This window comes from Alligator mississippiensis, chromosome 1, assembly GCF_030867095.1.
Source record: "Alligator mississippiensis isolate rAllMis1 chromosome 1, rAllMis1, whole genome shotgun sequence".
Lineage (NCBI taxonomy): Eukaryota > Metazoa > Chordata > Crocodylia > Alligatoridae > Alligator > Alligator mississippiensis.
Window position 1 is genome coordinate 226,801,577 of NC_081824.1, and position 16,224 is coordinate 226,817,800.

The 16,224-nt window shown below is 37.6% G+C and overlaps 1 protein-coding gene across 3 annotated transcripts in view; it reads left to right on the forward strand.

The window, feature by feature from the left end:
• GPCPD1 (glycerophosphocholine phosphodiesterase 1) overlaps positions 1–15,178 on the forward strand; it is a 75,471-nt gene extending 60,293 nt beyond the window's left edge. For 2 of the 3 annotated variants that reach the window (XM_006264901.4, XM_019500771.2), the window contains exons 16-20: positions 141–206; positions 992–1,128; positions 2,126–2,261; positions 3,513–3,673; positions 13,451–15,178. In XM_006264901.4, the coding sequence (XP_006264963.1) occupies positions 141–206; positions 992–1,128; positions 2,126–2,261; positions 3,513–3,673; positions 13,451–13,640 (690 nt within the window). In that variant the 3' untranslated portion in view covers positions 13,641–15,178. Of the gene's footprint in view, positions 1–140; positions 207–991; positions 1,129–2,125; positions 2,262–3,512; positions 3,674–6,601; positions 6,705–13,450 lie in introns of all 3 variants that reach the window. The other variant, XM_014595015.3, reaches the window with a different exon arrangement.
• Positions 15,179–16,224: the final 1,046 nt, after the last annotated feature.

Consider the following 16,224-nt stretch of genomic DNA (forward strand, 5'->3'; position numbering starts at 1 on the left):
GAATGGATATCTCTCGTCTTAAACTGACTGTTTCCTTTATCATTGATGTGTGAAATTTCAGTATTTTTGACCAGTATTTATCCTTAACGATGGTGCTGGATAGACAACTTGTGAGTTAATGCCACTGTCATCTTACCTAGGTTCTAGAATCACTTCCTGAAGACGTTGGGTTTAACATAGAAATAAAATGGATCTGTCAACAAAGAGTGAGTAATCATGCATGTTCCTTATTTTTATACATTGTGTTATTTTGCAGACTATTTATAAATATCATGATATAGCAGTTTGCCTACAATGGACCTAAACTTTACTTTACTGCCTTTTTTATTTCTTTTTATTTAATTGAAAGTTAAAGTTACACAATACTGTGTACCTTTATTAACAGTGGAAGACCGTTTTAACTTTTGGACACATTTTGTACTTTTGACATCAGAAAAAGAAAGAAAATACCTATCAGTCCTGTAAATGTGTGTGCATGTGTGTGTGCATGTGCACATACATGTACACACATTTTCTTTGTTAAACAGGTATGTAAGTCTAGGATAGGGCCACAGTGCAGATTCAACCTTTTAAAACATTAATCTTATTAAAAGGCAGTAGCCTTCCCAGTTAAATATTGATACTACATCTGTATACTTATAAATAGCTGTGCAAAATATCTGAAGTTCTTAGTAATCTTTTATGTTTGTTTTCACTATATTTGATGATTTTAACATTTTTGTCTTTTCCTTTAACATAATTAGCCTTTAAATTAATCTTTATTCTGCAAGTAGTCTTTTATTTTGATTAGGTTGTGGGAAAATAGTTGCGAACAGCCCTCCTCTTTTGTAAGTAGGGATGGATAGGCAAATAGTAACTTTCTTTTATTTAGTTTTACAAGCTAAATTTTTCTCTTTTTGCATAACTTAGATATTGAGAGCTCTCTCCAGGTAGTTGAAAAATTTCAGTAATTACCAATTTAAACAGCTAAATCTTGTCCTTATTTTCATAGGATGGGAAATGGGATGGTGGCCTGTCAACCTATTTTGACATGAACCTCTTCTTGGACATCATTTTGAAAACCACTCTTGTAAATGCTGGAAGGAGGAGAATCATATTTTCTTCTTTTGATGCAGACATTTGCACAATGTAAGATAAAGAAGAGACATTTTTTAATTTTATTTTTAACTTAATTATAAATACAGACATATGAACATGTTTTGGAGAATCTAAGTAAAATGTAAATTCTGTGACTCATTTGGATTTGAATGACAACATGTTTGGAAAGTTAAGTCCCTAAACTAGGAACTAGACCTCTCAGCCACCTGACCATGCCCCCAAATAAAAAAAAAAAGTGATTGAAAGATGTAGCACATTATGAATTCAGGTGCCTCATTAATTGCTTCAACAAATACCTATTTTCTCAAAAGAGCAGGAAAATGTGCAGACGTTATGCTGGGCTGTCATTTCTTCTTTTTCAGTTCTTTTACTGTATGTCCAGTGTGCAAATGGTTTCTTCCTCTTGGTTGGAGGTTAATGTGTGGTGTTTAACTAAACAGTTACTACCTTATAAGCTAGATGTGAGAGTTGACAGTGGATAAATTATTCATTTACTCTGTTGAACAGTCAGAACAAGGCAGTGGAGATGCTAAAAGGGATTGAACGGTATTTAGTGATGGTGCAGAAAAGATAACAGAGCACTACGCAGCATGCTTATCTTGAGTTTGCATCAGTTTGGAAGGTGTTTCCTTCAGGGTACTGTATAAGGAAAATAAAGACCAAGTAATACATATTCTACAGTTTCAACATAGTTCTGGGTATTTTCAGTACAATCAAATACAAGGAAAGTACATTTTTCTGGCAGTAGCCAATACTTGTCACATTAAGGACTGTCTTAGAACTAGAGATTACGTCTGCATCTGGCAGTATTTAATTTGTATGCAGTAAATTACTGTAGTCTGGGAAGACACAAAACAATTGAAGTTCTTAAAGGGTGGAAACTTATCATTGGTGAGTGTGCATCAGTTGACCTGTTTGTGTGTTGTGTGTTGGTTTCTACTTTGTGTGCTAGAAACACTGTTGAAAAGATTCCTTTTCCTTAGGAATATGTTAAAGAGTGTTCTATATTTTAAAACTCTTTCTACAGGGTTCGGCATAAGCAAAATAAGTATCCGGTGTTGTTTCTGACCCAAGGAAAATCTGACATTTATCCAGACCTTATGGATCTCAGGAGTCGTACAACTTCTATTGCAATGAGTTTTGCACAATTTGAAAATTTGCTGGTAAGTTGTTACATTTCTTTATTTGTCAGTGAAATGGAACTAGTTTATTACTGTATTCTATAATTGCTAATATTGATGACTGGATACAGAAACTGAATTCTAAAATGAGATGATCAGCAAATTATTAGTACAGGAAAGTGTTGTGAGTCTGCTAAAGTGATACATTTTCTTGGGTGCAAAGTAGGCCGGCTGACACGTGAAGCCGCCCCAGCTCCCATGCAGTGCGCAGTGCCCTGCTGAGCTACACTGCACCCGTGCCATGGAGCAGCTGCTGCGTGGGTGCCAAATGGTGGGTGGGGGGGAATCCCTGTTGCCCCGTTGCCCACTGTTTGGGGGGGGGGGGGGGGAGAGACACTGCCATGAGCCCCCAGAGGCCCCCTGATCGCTGCTGCCAGAGCCAGTGAGTGTGGGGCTTTGCTTTTCTTCCCCCCCCCCCCTTCCCCAGTGCAGGGACTAGGCTGGCTGGGGCCAGGCAGGGCAGCCATAGGGGCTTCTTTCGTGGCTTCTCCGTCTGTGCGTGCCTCTGCCCCAGCATGGGGAGCCACGGGGACTATGCCCTGGTGCTGCTTGCCAGCTGGCACAGAGGGCATGGGATGTGGGCATGTCAGCACTGGGAGCAGGGGCTATGCCCTGCTGCCACTTGCCCCGTTCCACCTGGAGCAGGCTGTGCCCGCATCCTGTCCCAGCTAGACAAGCAGCAGCAGAAGAGATCCCCCGCTGCTGCGCCTGCATTCTATGCCCGCCCCCTCCGCCCCCCCGCCCTGGCTGGGAGCTTGTTTCAGCACCAATCCCCTCCAACCCCAACAGACTTGCCAGCTGGAGGCAGCCATGTCAGCTGCCTGTTTAGTCTATGGCCAAATCTCCAAATTGGCCGAATCTTTTCCGAAGCTTTTTCCAAATCTATTCAGATGCTTCAAATCAATTTGGAGCTTTTACTTGGTCTCCCGATTTGATTCAGATTCAGTCATCAAATTGGGCCAAATCTCCTCCGAATCAAATCGGCTACTAAAGCTTCACACAGCCCTAGTGCAAAGTACTAAAAAGGCATTTCAGCCCTATTGATTATTAAATGTCTGCTAAAGAAGAAAGTCCTTTATTATGCATTTAAAACAGTGCGTTCGTATTTTTTCTTTAATTTTCTTAAATTACGAAACCAGTTCTTCAAACAACAGAAGCAAGAATAGCTAACCTTTTGAGAGTATTTAATGTAGACTTTATTTTATAGTTTCTTAATAACATTTAATATTTCAGGGAATTAATGCACACACTGAAGACTTGCTGAGGAACCCATCATTTATTCAAGAGGCCAAATCTAAAGGTTTAGTTATTTTCTGTTGGGGTGATGATACAAATGACCCAGAGAACAGAAAGAAGTTGAGAGAATATGGTGTTCATGGGCTAATATATGACAGGTATTTTTCTTTACAATATTTTTACAATTACATTATTTTAAAATAAGCAGATGCAATTGTTTATTCTGTTCTATTCTTGCTGGATTTCACTTTGGAATTTTTGGCTTGATAGAATGGATGCTGAATATCCTGCTGCATGTTGTGTGTCTGTAAACCCCATTGGAAGAAAAGACAGTCCAAGCTGTCTTTCATTATCTGCATATACATGATGCCAGGAAGCTTTATAGTTGATAGGGGCTGGGATTTAAAGGAGTTTTAATGTCTTTCAGCACTGGCTTTTCCAGCTTGCACAAAAATTGACAAAAAAATCAAGGCCTAATTGAAAGAGAAGTTTAGAGAACTCTGTATGATCTGCAATAAAGACATAGCATGTTGCAGTTTTTTGCTTTGGTCAACATCATCTCTAGCCCAGGTACATACTTGAGTTGTGCACCCCTGGTATAGAAGGTGGCACCCCTACCCACACCAGATCAGACATCTGTCATATCGCGGCCTTATATACACGGCCCTTCTTCCAACATATGGCACACATCTGTCTGTAAATATAAAATCCCCTGGAAAATTGAGTGTTGAGTGTTATTAAAATTTTCAGAAGTTAGGGGGTATTTGCTACTTAAAAGGTTGAGAAACACTGGGATACAGTATCAAAGGCCTTGCTGAAGTCTAGGTAGATGACGTCAACTTTGTCTCATGTTCAGCCGGTTGGTTACCTGGTTGTAAAAAGATTTGTTAGGCATGACATCCTCTCAACAAAGCCATGTTGGTTGTTTCTCAGTACCCCACCTGTTATGGGCTTGTAGTTGATAGCTTCCTTGACAGTTTTTTCAAAGATATTTCCGAGGATCGAAGTCAGGATCAAAATAATGAATAACAGCTAAGCAAACATATTTCTTATTTCTCTCTGTATTTTTCCCTACCCTACATCTCTATACTCATTCTAAGATTCTTACCATGAGTTAAGTTAGCTGTGTTTAGCTCTCTCTTCATATACTTTGTCAGTACAATAGATTCTTATTCAGAAATGTCTGTGCACAGAGCTTTATATTTGCTACCAGACTTCTCATTTGGGTTCTGTCAATACCTGGCAGTTCACTTCTACTTCTATTTCCTCTTGGCCTTACTGGCTTAGCCAGAACAAAAGGTTAACAAACAAACAAACAAACCCCTCTGGCTTTTTCTTTGCCTTGGGGCATCTAGACCCCTCCTCCAAATTTCTTCCTAGCACCTAGAGATGATAAAAACCAAGAGCAGACATGCAGACGTTTACTGTTTTTAAAAGATAAGGTAACACTTAAGCAAGAGAGATTTTGTGCAATAGCAGTTTATTATTATGTTGAATACCACTGTGACTGGCTCCTTAGAAATCAGAATAAACCAAGAACAAGACTTAAGGAAGTGCTAAGCGATAAATACATTTTTGCATAGTACAGTAAACCCGGGCTTTCTGAGATTTCCCATGGGATAGATTCCAGAAAGGTTGAAACTGCAGATATGGTTTTAATGGTCTGTGTTATGTAGGGGAAGAGGCAGACAGTATGAATACAGAATCAGGATGGTCTTTTCTGGCCTCATCTATTTTAAACAGAGCAAAACAATGGTTATAGCTGGACATCTAAGTTGTCACCTTAAAAAGGCCTGATGGTTTCTGAGTACTTTCAAGTCATCTTAAGCAGGGTATCTAAAATTAATAGGCACATATGTAAATGCTGCCATGACTATCTAAATGTAGATTTTGGCAGCAGGTGCTTTCCATTTGAGCTTAACTGCTAGGTGTGGGAAGCACCTCAAGGATATTGAAAGGCAATCTTCTTTGGATTAAATTGCATGCAGAAGTGAACTGCATGTGCTTACTCTGGCCTGCTGTAGCCCGGAAGACGTTACCACATTCTGCATTACTTGGAGTTTCTAAGTAGACCAAATGATAGTAGTTGAGACTGAAGATGGAAAAAGGTGAAAGATGTGAGTGCACCTTTGCAGCATCTGCAAGTGAAGATTGTCCCCTGGCTCAAACATGCACTATATGCTGCTGTTGCAGTATGTTTTTACCTGGCATGAACTTTGTAACTGATTAAGATGGTCTGGATTTCTTTTCTTTTCTTCTCTCCTGGACAGTGATAGAAAAAGAAATAGTGATACCTGTTTATTACTAAGGAATCCGGCTGTTTCCATAATGAATATTAGATTAGCAAAGTACAGAGAACAGCCAGTACAGCCCAAGTAAGTCTGTCTGGCTCTAGAGGTGGCATGTAAATTGGGGAGGAATGGTAGGATGGCAATGAACGGAGATGCCATAACTGAATGCCAGATGTGGTGAATGCCTGGAAGATGCTTGAGCTTGTGATGTGTCTGGAAACCTTGATATGCATTTCCAAGGTTACAGCATGGCTTTGTGAACTTCCCAACTGAGGTTTTGTATATTATGGAGCTGAAAAAAAGGAAAGACTTCATACTGTTCACAAGATACTCATGTGCAAGTCTGTTGAATTCTACAGCTTGGTGGGAATTATACAGTAATGTTAATTGATATTAAAAGAATGCTTTGATAAACTGTTGCATAGTTAAGCTCTGAAGTTGGTTGGTGTTCAGTGTAAATACATAAAATTGTTTTCTACAGTAATCCAAAGCTTATCTGTTCCAAAAAGAATCTTTCTTTTAGCACCTACAATGGTAAATTATTGTTCAGACTTATCAAATTCTATAGAAGCACTTCATTCAAATCAGCGGGCCCTGACCTGGAAGTTCTGGCTATTTTTATTCTGCGTATCTGTTCTGAGTGAGGGATCAAGACTTGTGACCTTTCATGGCTTTTGCTCTTGGACTGCACATTTAGTTCCTGTTGGAGATGTAATTATTACTGTTTCAGAGACTGAGAACTGTCTAAATAGGCATGCTATAAGCTATTTTTCCAAACTTTAATCGCCCATGTAGAGCTGTGCATAATCAGTCTTGCCACTTACGAAGATGGCAGAAAAACTGTGTATCCTGAATGCCAAAAAAGTTGCTGTTCTCAAGTGTCTGGCAAAAGTAAAAGGTAGGGGGGATTGGCTTTTTATTTTGCATGTAGAGAAAACAAAATGCTAAACTCGGGAAGCCTAAGGCTATAAATAATATTGGAGAAAGCACTCCATTGGGGAAGAGAAACCATCCTTTTTTTCTCTTTTTTTCCATCGAGCCCTTTTTCTGACTGGGTCCTAGTTTATGTTTTTTGCAGTACCTAAATTCTTACGATAGCAGGGTTTCTAATAGTCTGCTTGGAAAAACAATGCTTTACATGCTAAGAAGGATGCTAAATGTTTAAACAGAGACTTGAATTGGCAATGATGAAGACTACAGGCAAAATTCAGTTTTCTTTACCTGGATTCTGAACCATCACAACACTTCCTTAAGCCTGAGTGCTTCAGTGGGATTCCTTGCATGCTTAAATTTCAACATCTACTTAAATATTTTATCGGATTGGGAGTCTAATGTCTTGGCACCAGTTTGATTTTATGTTCAGGATATGTCAGTGGTTTGTAATGAAGGTCTCTGTGCTGGTAAAATGATTACAATTTAATAATAATTTTTTGTTCTTGAAAATTTGCCAAAAACTTTAAGCAGATTCTTGGCTGATGACTCAAAACTGATATTTTCAGTTTTACAGCAGCTTGGTGGTGATTATCTTAAAATATCTTTATGGATAGAATGCTGATACCAATATTTAGATTATTAGCTGCCTTTTTATTTTATCTTACCTTATGCATATTGAATTTGCATTCACTGGTGTTTGTATCTGTCCCAAAATGATGGAGCCAGTCATTTTCAGATGATATGTTTTTGCAGACCATTTCATGAGAATCTTTTGCGTGCTACCTTCACAGCAGTGGCTCTACTCGAGACACTACTGGGAAAATGCCAGGTTTCAGTTTTTACTCATTTTCTGACTAAAGAAAAATAATAGAGTGATTCTTGTGTTTCAGAGAACTCAGAAAGACAACAACAGGTCAGAAAGTTTTTAACACCATGGATCCCTGTTTGAAATCCCTGTGAATCCTGTTTGCACGCCTAAGAGTGCTAACATTGTGTGTCACCCCACAGAACCTTTTGAAGGCATTACAAGGCACCCCAGGGTGCTGCAGCACCCTGGTTGAGAATCACTGCTTTATACTAAAAGCTGCAGTCCCATGTGGCTTGATATTGCATTCTGCAGATCTCCAGGAGGAGCTTTGCATAACACTGATGTTTCATGGCCCTTAGAGTATTGCTGTCTTTACAGAATTTGACATAATTGGCCACTCAAACACGAAAAAGCACTTTAAAGATCATGACTCTAAACTGAACTGTTTAAATCTGTACCATTTTTATTTGTTCATTAACTTTTTACTGTTATTAAAAATATTTTAGTCAGATGGCTAAATGCATAATCTTAGCTAGTATTAGTAGCTTTGGGATTTATTTCTTAGTGGTATGGTAAAAATGCTAGGTAAGGCTTGCATTGCTTACATGTCTCATGATTGGCAGAGTTAATTCCAGGTTTACCATGAACTGAAAAGTCAAAGGAAAGTAGAAAGCTATGGAAAGTCTGTGTTTTGAGCATCATTAGCCTTCAGTACCATGGAGAGGTAATTGCAGAGAGAATCCATTTTAGGGACTGGATTTTGCTTGACACTTGAAATTCAAAAGGGATGTAACATTAAATGATGGAAGCTCAAGTACATAAATATTGTGCATAGTCTATGACACTGGGCAACCCTGTAAAGACAGCCTGTCCATTTTCATTTGAGTTGAAGGATTTTAAAATAAGAAAATACAGGGTTGGAAAGACTTCTCACTTCCCATTAGGGATAGCTTGAAAAATTGGTTAAAGAGGATGACTGTGGTTTGTCAGAATCAGCGATAAGGGTTTTTTTTCCCCATCATATGTTTTTCTTCTATTCTGCAGTAGATTTCTTACCATTAAAGGAGATGTGGGAAACAGTAAGATTTGAGAGGGGAGAGGCTTGCAGATAGCTTCTTGGAGCACATGCTCAACCCAGCCTACCAGTGGGACCAATGGGCTGATTACTCAAGTACAAAATAAAAGACCTAAATTATGGCTGATTAGGGAAAGGTTAAATAGATAAGGTAGCCATAATTTCTAATAGTCTTCTAAAAGAGATGCAGAGAATTGAGACTCTGACATCACATCATATGAGAGATTTGGGGCTTGTTGGCACAAAGAATTGTTTACTTTTTTCCTCTGATTGTACTCTTCTCAAGCAAAGTCCATTGCTTCTACTTCCATCTACCAACATATATTTGAAGGAATATTCCCTAATGCCCTGTGAAGACTTCATTACAACAGGCTTGGCTTAACTCACAGGTCCGGGAGTTGTGCCCAGGCTGTAGAGATTGTAGCCTTAAAAGTGTGTCATTTGTACAACTGAATTTACAGTTTGATCAGTAGCAGTTCCTGCACAGGTGAATGTGAATGTATCTGAGCTCCAACAAAAAAAATTAATGTAGCACCTGTGTCTCTACATATTATGATGCATGTATAGTATGGCAGTAGAAGTACAGTGGGCGGAACAAATTGTTATTATTGGTGAGGTTTTTAGCTATGTGAAGTGGAGAGAGAGATTAGTTTAGGATTTGGATTTGTTACTGACCAAGCAGGGGGATAGATTCATGTATTGCTGTTAGGACACTAAACTATCAGGATATTTTTAGATGTTTCCTAGTTCCATGCCATACTTTGAACAGTCAAATCACTGAATTTCTTTCTCTCTCTTGGAAGCCACACTTGCACATTTTAGAGCTATAGATTGAAGGTCAAGCCGCACCCCCGATCTGGGCCTGACAGTGGTGAGGCCAGTGGCAGAAACAGCACCTGCAGCAGCCGCCTAAGCAGCTGTAGGATGAATGGGGTTGTGTTGGCACATCCCTTGGTCATTCCTGTGCCGCTGACAGCCATGGCTGGGGGGGGGCCTCAGAGATCCAGATTCTGCAGTTGGTCCTGCCCCTTGCTTGCCCACAACCCCCACAGTAGCAGCATTCTCCTGGAAACAAGTTCTTTACTGTAGGACCTGTCCCTCCTGATGCTTTTTGCTTTAAAGGATTGTTGTTGTGGTATGTTATGCTTTGAACTCAAACCACTCAACAGGTTCCCAGCTAGTCATTCTGTAGGGGAAGAGCAGCTGATGCTATATCATTTGCAATCCTGGGATTGTATGGTGAAAGGAGGGATGCAGTAATAACGAAGTCACTTCTCTGAGATAGTAGAAAGAAGTCGGAATGCTTCCAAAGCTTCTGGCATCTGCTGATTCTGAACAAGAACCTTCAAGTCTTGAAAGAGGTGAAACAGTTCATGCTCCAAGTCCTAAAAAGAGCTATATGTATACACTAGCTACAAGTGAAGGGAGGTGGGATGGAGGGAATGGTGTCTGGAAGAAGCCTCTAATACAGATCAGTGCAATAAGATTGTGAAGTTTTAAGGCTGTCTTGAAGATTTGAAAGAACATGGGATGGATTTTATTAAGGAAAATGAGATTAGCTGTGCTATATCAACTCGGGTAAGGAACTGGTATGTGCTGTGATTGCTTTAGTACAAAAACTACATTTTGATTTCCGCCTCACCAAACGTTTACAAACAAACAATTATGAGGTGTCCTGCATTGAAAGCTACCTCCTTCTAGTCCTGCTTTGCCTTGTTTTAATTGCAATGTTCTGGTTTTACAACCAGTTTATTTGGTTAACTTGCCAAGAAGTAATTCCTTCTCTCTCTACTTGTGTAGGAATAAAAATCAGAATAAACATGCAATTAAACATGACTGAAACTTAGTTTATAGAGTAAGTTGTTAACAATAATGTTTTCCTGGACTTCCGGGACAGTGGTGCATAATTCATAGTATACTTAAAACATTACTATACATAGGAATTGTTGCAATGAAATAGGCAAGTGTTCATTTGCCCAGTACAGAGACTGTAAAGAGAACTTACAATTATTCTTCGAGAGCAAGTGTAAAAAATGGCAGCTCCATTAGTGAACACCCTCTACTAGTGGTTCATTACTATTCTTTTTGATGCTATTACCCATATTGCTTCCTCCCTAATACTGTCATTTTTAGAAGTAGAAATGATAGCAATAGTGAGATGTTTTTTAAAAAGGAAATTGTAGTATAAGCAAGGCCTGTTAGTTAGCTTAAATCATATGTACATTGTTAAGATTAGTTTCTTTTTAAATTGCTGTTAATGTCCGTCAGAACTGATGTAAAAATTCCCTACACTGATTGCAACTCAAACTTTGCCAATTTCTGTAATGCATGAGAACCAGAAATGAAATGGGTTATATCTACCATTGCCAGTGAAAAATGCAAGTGAAAAATGTAAACAAATATACTTTTACAATGCTTTTAACATTTAAATTTAAGATTAATCTGGCATACTGGTAACTTTCAGAATAATATTTGTTTTGAACAGCTGTCATTAAAATTGGCACTCCAAGGTGACATAATCTATGAAATTGTGAAAAAGAATTAGAAATCAAACAATTAGCTCTTTTTCCAGAAAGGTTTAAAAATCAATCTGTGTTTTGTAGATCTTGGGCATTCATGCAGAGCTGTAATATTTGGGTTGCAAATGCAACAAGGGTATGCTTCAGTCCAGACTTGGAATAAACTTTATAAAAAACCAAAAAGCATATGTGAACATCAAGTTCTGTTAAACTGTTTTTACAACTTCTGTGTTTGGGGCCTAAAATTCTAACCATAAACTTGATTTTCTTTTTGATAGATTGCCTGATTTTTGGCTGACTTCTCACACTTTTTTTCATAAGAGAAAACTGTAGTAAATATAGATATGCGTGTGATATCTGCCTGTAGTATATTCCTGTGGACTAGACTATCTCTAATTACATAGAGGTAGAATTTTTGGGGGACACCTAAATGGCATGGTGACCAGAACATTGCATATAGATATTTTTTTCCCTAGAAAGTATTCCACTTGTCATGCTGGATTTCTTCAGTTTTAAGCAGCTTAATATACTCAGTATTTTTTTTGTTTATATACATATAAATGTAACATATTTGACATTATCCCTTTCACCTTTTTCATTGTTCCTATTTTCTTTGGAATATAAGACTTTGGGTTTAAGGTGTTATCATGTTGGACTGTTGTTAGCCTGGTGGCATTACTGATCATTCCTCACACATTTGAGCTCTGAAATTTACTCTACTATGTTCCTATCATTTTGAAAAGACTGGAGAATTTTGGACTTGGAAGAATATTTTTAAAGAAATAATCCAGTTGAAGAAAGTCCCTAATCTAGTTCAGCATGATTATAGAAATATGTATATATGCACATGTATTCAGGGTTTGTTTATATTTTTTTAAACAGAAGAGCCTTGCTATAACTTACTCAATTTCAGTCTGAGATCATGATCTCTTTAAGTTTGTCCTCCAGAGAGCTTTATTTTGAATAATTTGGTTAGAAAGTCTCTCTGAGTCTCTTTTTTTAAATCACAGCAGTTTTATATTTAATTTATAAAATGCATAGGTAAACTCTTCTTTTTCAAGGTAAGTATTGAATGAGAATTACTATGATAAAAGAGATGTGAGCAGAGAAAGGTAGTTAGCCACATTAGTCTGAACACCGACAGAAAGCAGAATAGGTTTGCTTCTTATAGACTAAGTCAGAGAGAGAGAGCATAAGCTTCTGTGAGCCCAAGCCCATTTCATCAGATTTTTTGAAAGGACATGGACAACAGAGCAGTGTATCAAATGGAGAGAGAGAGAAAGATGATGATTATCATGGCTAAATTGAGAAAGGCAAGCAAACATTGGAAGATTGCAGTGTACTGAATCTGTGATGCTAAAGAGGGGAGATTAGAGAGGCTTCAAGTTATATCTGGACTCTAGTTTCATTGTATTAAGAGGTAGCTGGTATGAGTAGAACAGGATTGACTCACCTCAACTACTACATTGCTGGTAGTATGTTAGGATGAGGACTGAATGAATGTAGGATGTGGTGGCAATATGTTACAGGGGTCATTTAAAGAAACATAGATATACTTGAGAAAACTTGAAAAAGTACTTGGAAAAAGCTTTCACAGCTTCCTTTGGCAAACCCACATACAGACTGTGCGCAGTTAAAGAATAAAGTTGGTTCAGTTTTAAACAGTTTTTTTTGCCTCAGATACTCCCATGCATGCGTGTTGCAGATTGGTTAAAGTGCATGAGACATTAATTCCACTTTACTCTATGAATAATTAATTTAATAAACATTATTAAAAGAGAAACAGTTTTCCAACTTTTTAATTCTTAGACTAATAGTGTGGAAGTATTATTTAAAAAGATAGGACTTTAAAATACTTATACTAGTCTTTTAAAAAATATAAGCAAAAGTTGCATTGAACATTATGTAAAATAGCACCTTGGGGCTCTGAAATTTCCTGGCATTTCGGTTTGAAGGCTAAACTGTGTCCTTACTTCACTGCTTTGTGCCTAGGTATTGTGAAAAAAAATTAAACGGTCTCTAGAGTGTCATCTCCAGAAGAGTAAGTGAAGTGACATATCGGTGGTCAAAGGCTAGTTTGCTTGCTTTTTAGCTTATTCTGAAAGTATTAACCATTCTGATGGACTACCATTTTATGTTGCAGGATGTGGATTAGCGATGCAAGTTCAAGCGTTAGGTACAGATATACTAATTTGTAGACCTCCTAGCTACCTAACTTCACTGTAGCAAAAAAAAATAGAAATTAACCAGTTTAAGTAGTATTGATTTGTGTAAAATACCACTTCTGAATTTTTTTCTTGTTTATTCAGGATATATGACTGGATGCCTGAACAACCAAATATATTCCAAGTAGAGCAGTTGGAACGTCTGAAGAAAGAGTTATCAGAACTGAAAAGCTGTGTATGTCCCTCTCTCAGCCACTTTAGTTCTTCAGCAATGTGTAAATGTCGTCATGGCCTCATGGAAGTGAATGGTATAGATAATTTACAGAAATCTTAAGGACTTAAAGGTTGACTCCAGCCAGAAACTTGCTTTGTGTATTTAATTTTCACCTCTGGAGCAGAGCTATCAATGCCTTTGTATTTTTGAGTCCAAATAAGCAATAACTAAATGTGTTCCTTTTTCCATTACAGTACTTGTTAAAATATCAAATCCTGTTTAAAAAAAAAATTGGCCAGTTATAATTATTGTTCAAGTTTACATATACAGTTTTAAAACTTTCACAATCAAGTTTAAAATCGTATACTAGAAATCAAGTACTGTGACAGTGTTCAAACAGGTTTTACAAAATACGCAATCTAAGTTGTAGTAGTTTAAAAAATGATATCATAGAGAAGTTATGATCTAATATTGGAACGGCCAGAAAAAAAAAATTGACTCCAATACTAATCTGACAGCAGGAGATTAGGAGAATGATTGTAATGTATACATAATTATACCTGGTTTGAATAAATTGGTACCTCATATGCATGCATTTGCACTGATAGATCCAACTGTACAAAACCTTTGTGCCATCATAAAATATGTATATATTTTTTTAAGTAAACTGCAATGCACATGAATTCATTTTTCTCCCGTTAGTACCTTTAGACTGCTGCCTTTTTTCTTCTCTGCCAGCTGAATGAATTGTATAATGTATGAGTGTAGCAGTGAAGGACAAACCACAAGTACAGGTTTTCATTAATTGCACTCAGACCTGCTAAACTTCAAAATGCTGCAAATAATGTAACATTAACTAACTTGCAGCAGCTGTTTTATTGGCCAAGAACCTTATTATTTTACAGTAACCTTAAAGGAGAAAATACATATAATGCACAAACTCTACAAAATGCATGCTTCAACTTTTAAGCATGAAATTATAGGTGTTTGCAATGGTCCTTGCATCCTTGTGGTGCTAGTTGAGTGTGAGGGTGACAAGGATTAACTAAACTATTTAATCTTTGTTGCCTAAAACCATAAGCCTATATTTGCAGATGTCCAGATAAGGCTTTTTACCATCTAGTTTGTCTTAATATGTATACAGACCACTTGCTTTTGTATTCCACAACAGCTAATTTTCCAAATCACAAATATTCAGATAATCTGCATCCTGTATTGACTGATATCTGTTCTTTGTAATTTATTCTGTAATGATAGTTTAGAATTCCTGTTAGGTATGTATGCATCTACTTAAACTTGTACCTCTTAAAATTGCAGGTCATGCCAACACAACAGCTGTAACTTTTTACTTAAGTGTTAATGTACAATAAGAATGAAAAATATTTATTTTTTTCTCTTGTAAATTGATTATGAGAACTAGCTTGTATTATATTCTTTATATACAGTCATTGCAGCATAGAATTGATTGTATAAAACAGTACAGCAATTACAGATATGTGCTTGGGCCTGCACCACTGAATGATATTGAGTTTAAGGTAACTGGCTTCTTTCATCTTGTTATTTAAATTTCTGTCCTCCACAAGTGGCACAGTAGTCATTAGGTACTTGGGAATTGTCTTTATTTAAAAAAAAACAATAAAATACATTTTAAACCTGAATTTGGAAAAAGCTGCAATTTTTCTTATCGCGAACCACTCTTAAATTAGTTTCAAACCAATTTAATGTAAATCATCATAATGTAATGCCTTTTGCTTGAGTTGTTTTACAGGTCCGGATTCATAACATGGCTGATTTGTGACTGTGATATTACGAATGTCAAATTTATTTGTTTTTCCATGTTTGTGAGGGATAACTAAAAGATTCCAAGTGTTTTAGTTGATCTACAAACCATGCCAGGGGTTATGTATGCAGAACTCTACACCAGATTAGATCATGGGAAGTAGCTCAGTATGTTCTTCTTTATTGACAATAATGAAAATTTCTCTTTCCTACCTATAGCACCAAATGGGCATATTGGGCCTGATTTAATTCCTTTCTTCCCCATTAGTGAAAATCAAGGTTTATCAGTTTTCTGAATTTCCTGTTGCAAGCTAGTGTTAGGAAGGGCAGGAATACTATCTCTCTCTATTCCCTGCACCCAAACGCCCAGCCCTCCTTGAACGTCTCATCTGACGGACAGAAAGTGTTTGTAGACCTGATAGAATAACATCCTCCCAACCATAAGCCACCACAGACAAGAAAATAAGATTCATCCCATCAGTTCCTGCTGCTGTGGTTTGTTTTCCCCCCTCCTGCTCTGTTTCCTCCCTCCCTACAACCCAGGCTTTACCAATTTCTGTGTTGGAAAACATAGAAATTCTCCCAATATGTTCTATACTGACGATGACATTTAATCTCCTCTGTTCTCTTCTGGTTTCTGCCTTAGTCATCTTTGCCTTTGAATCCTGCAGTTCCTCATCTCTGGCCTCTCTGTCTTCCCTCTTCAACCCACCAAAAGTGTTCTGTGCCTCCAAATTGCATTGAAAGATAAGTAGACAGCTGACTTGGTCTTAGAAAGGCTGTGCTTTAGGAAAAGGAAGTAGTTCCCAGTAAGGAGCCAGTCTTACCTACTACTTGTCTTTCATGTGCTTGATTCTAGTTACAGGCAGTAGACAGAGGAAGTGGCATGTAGAAGAACCAGAAGTCCGGGAGTGGGCATTATGGG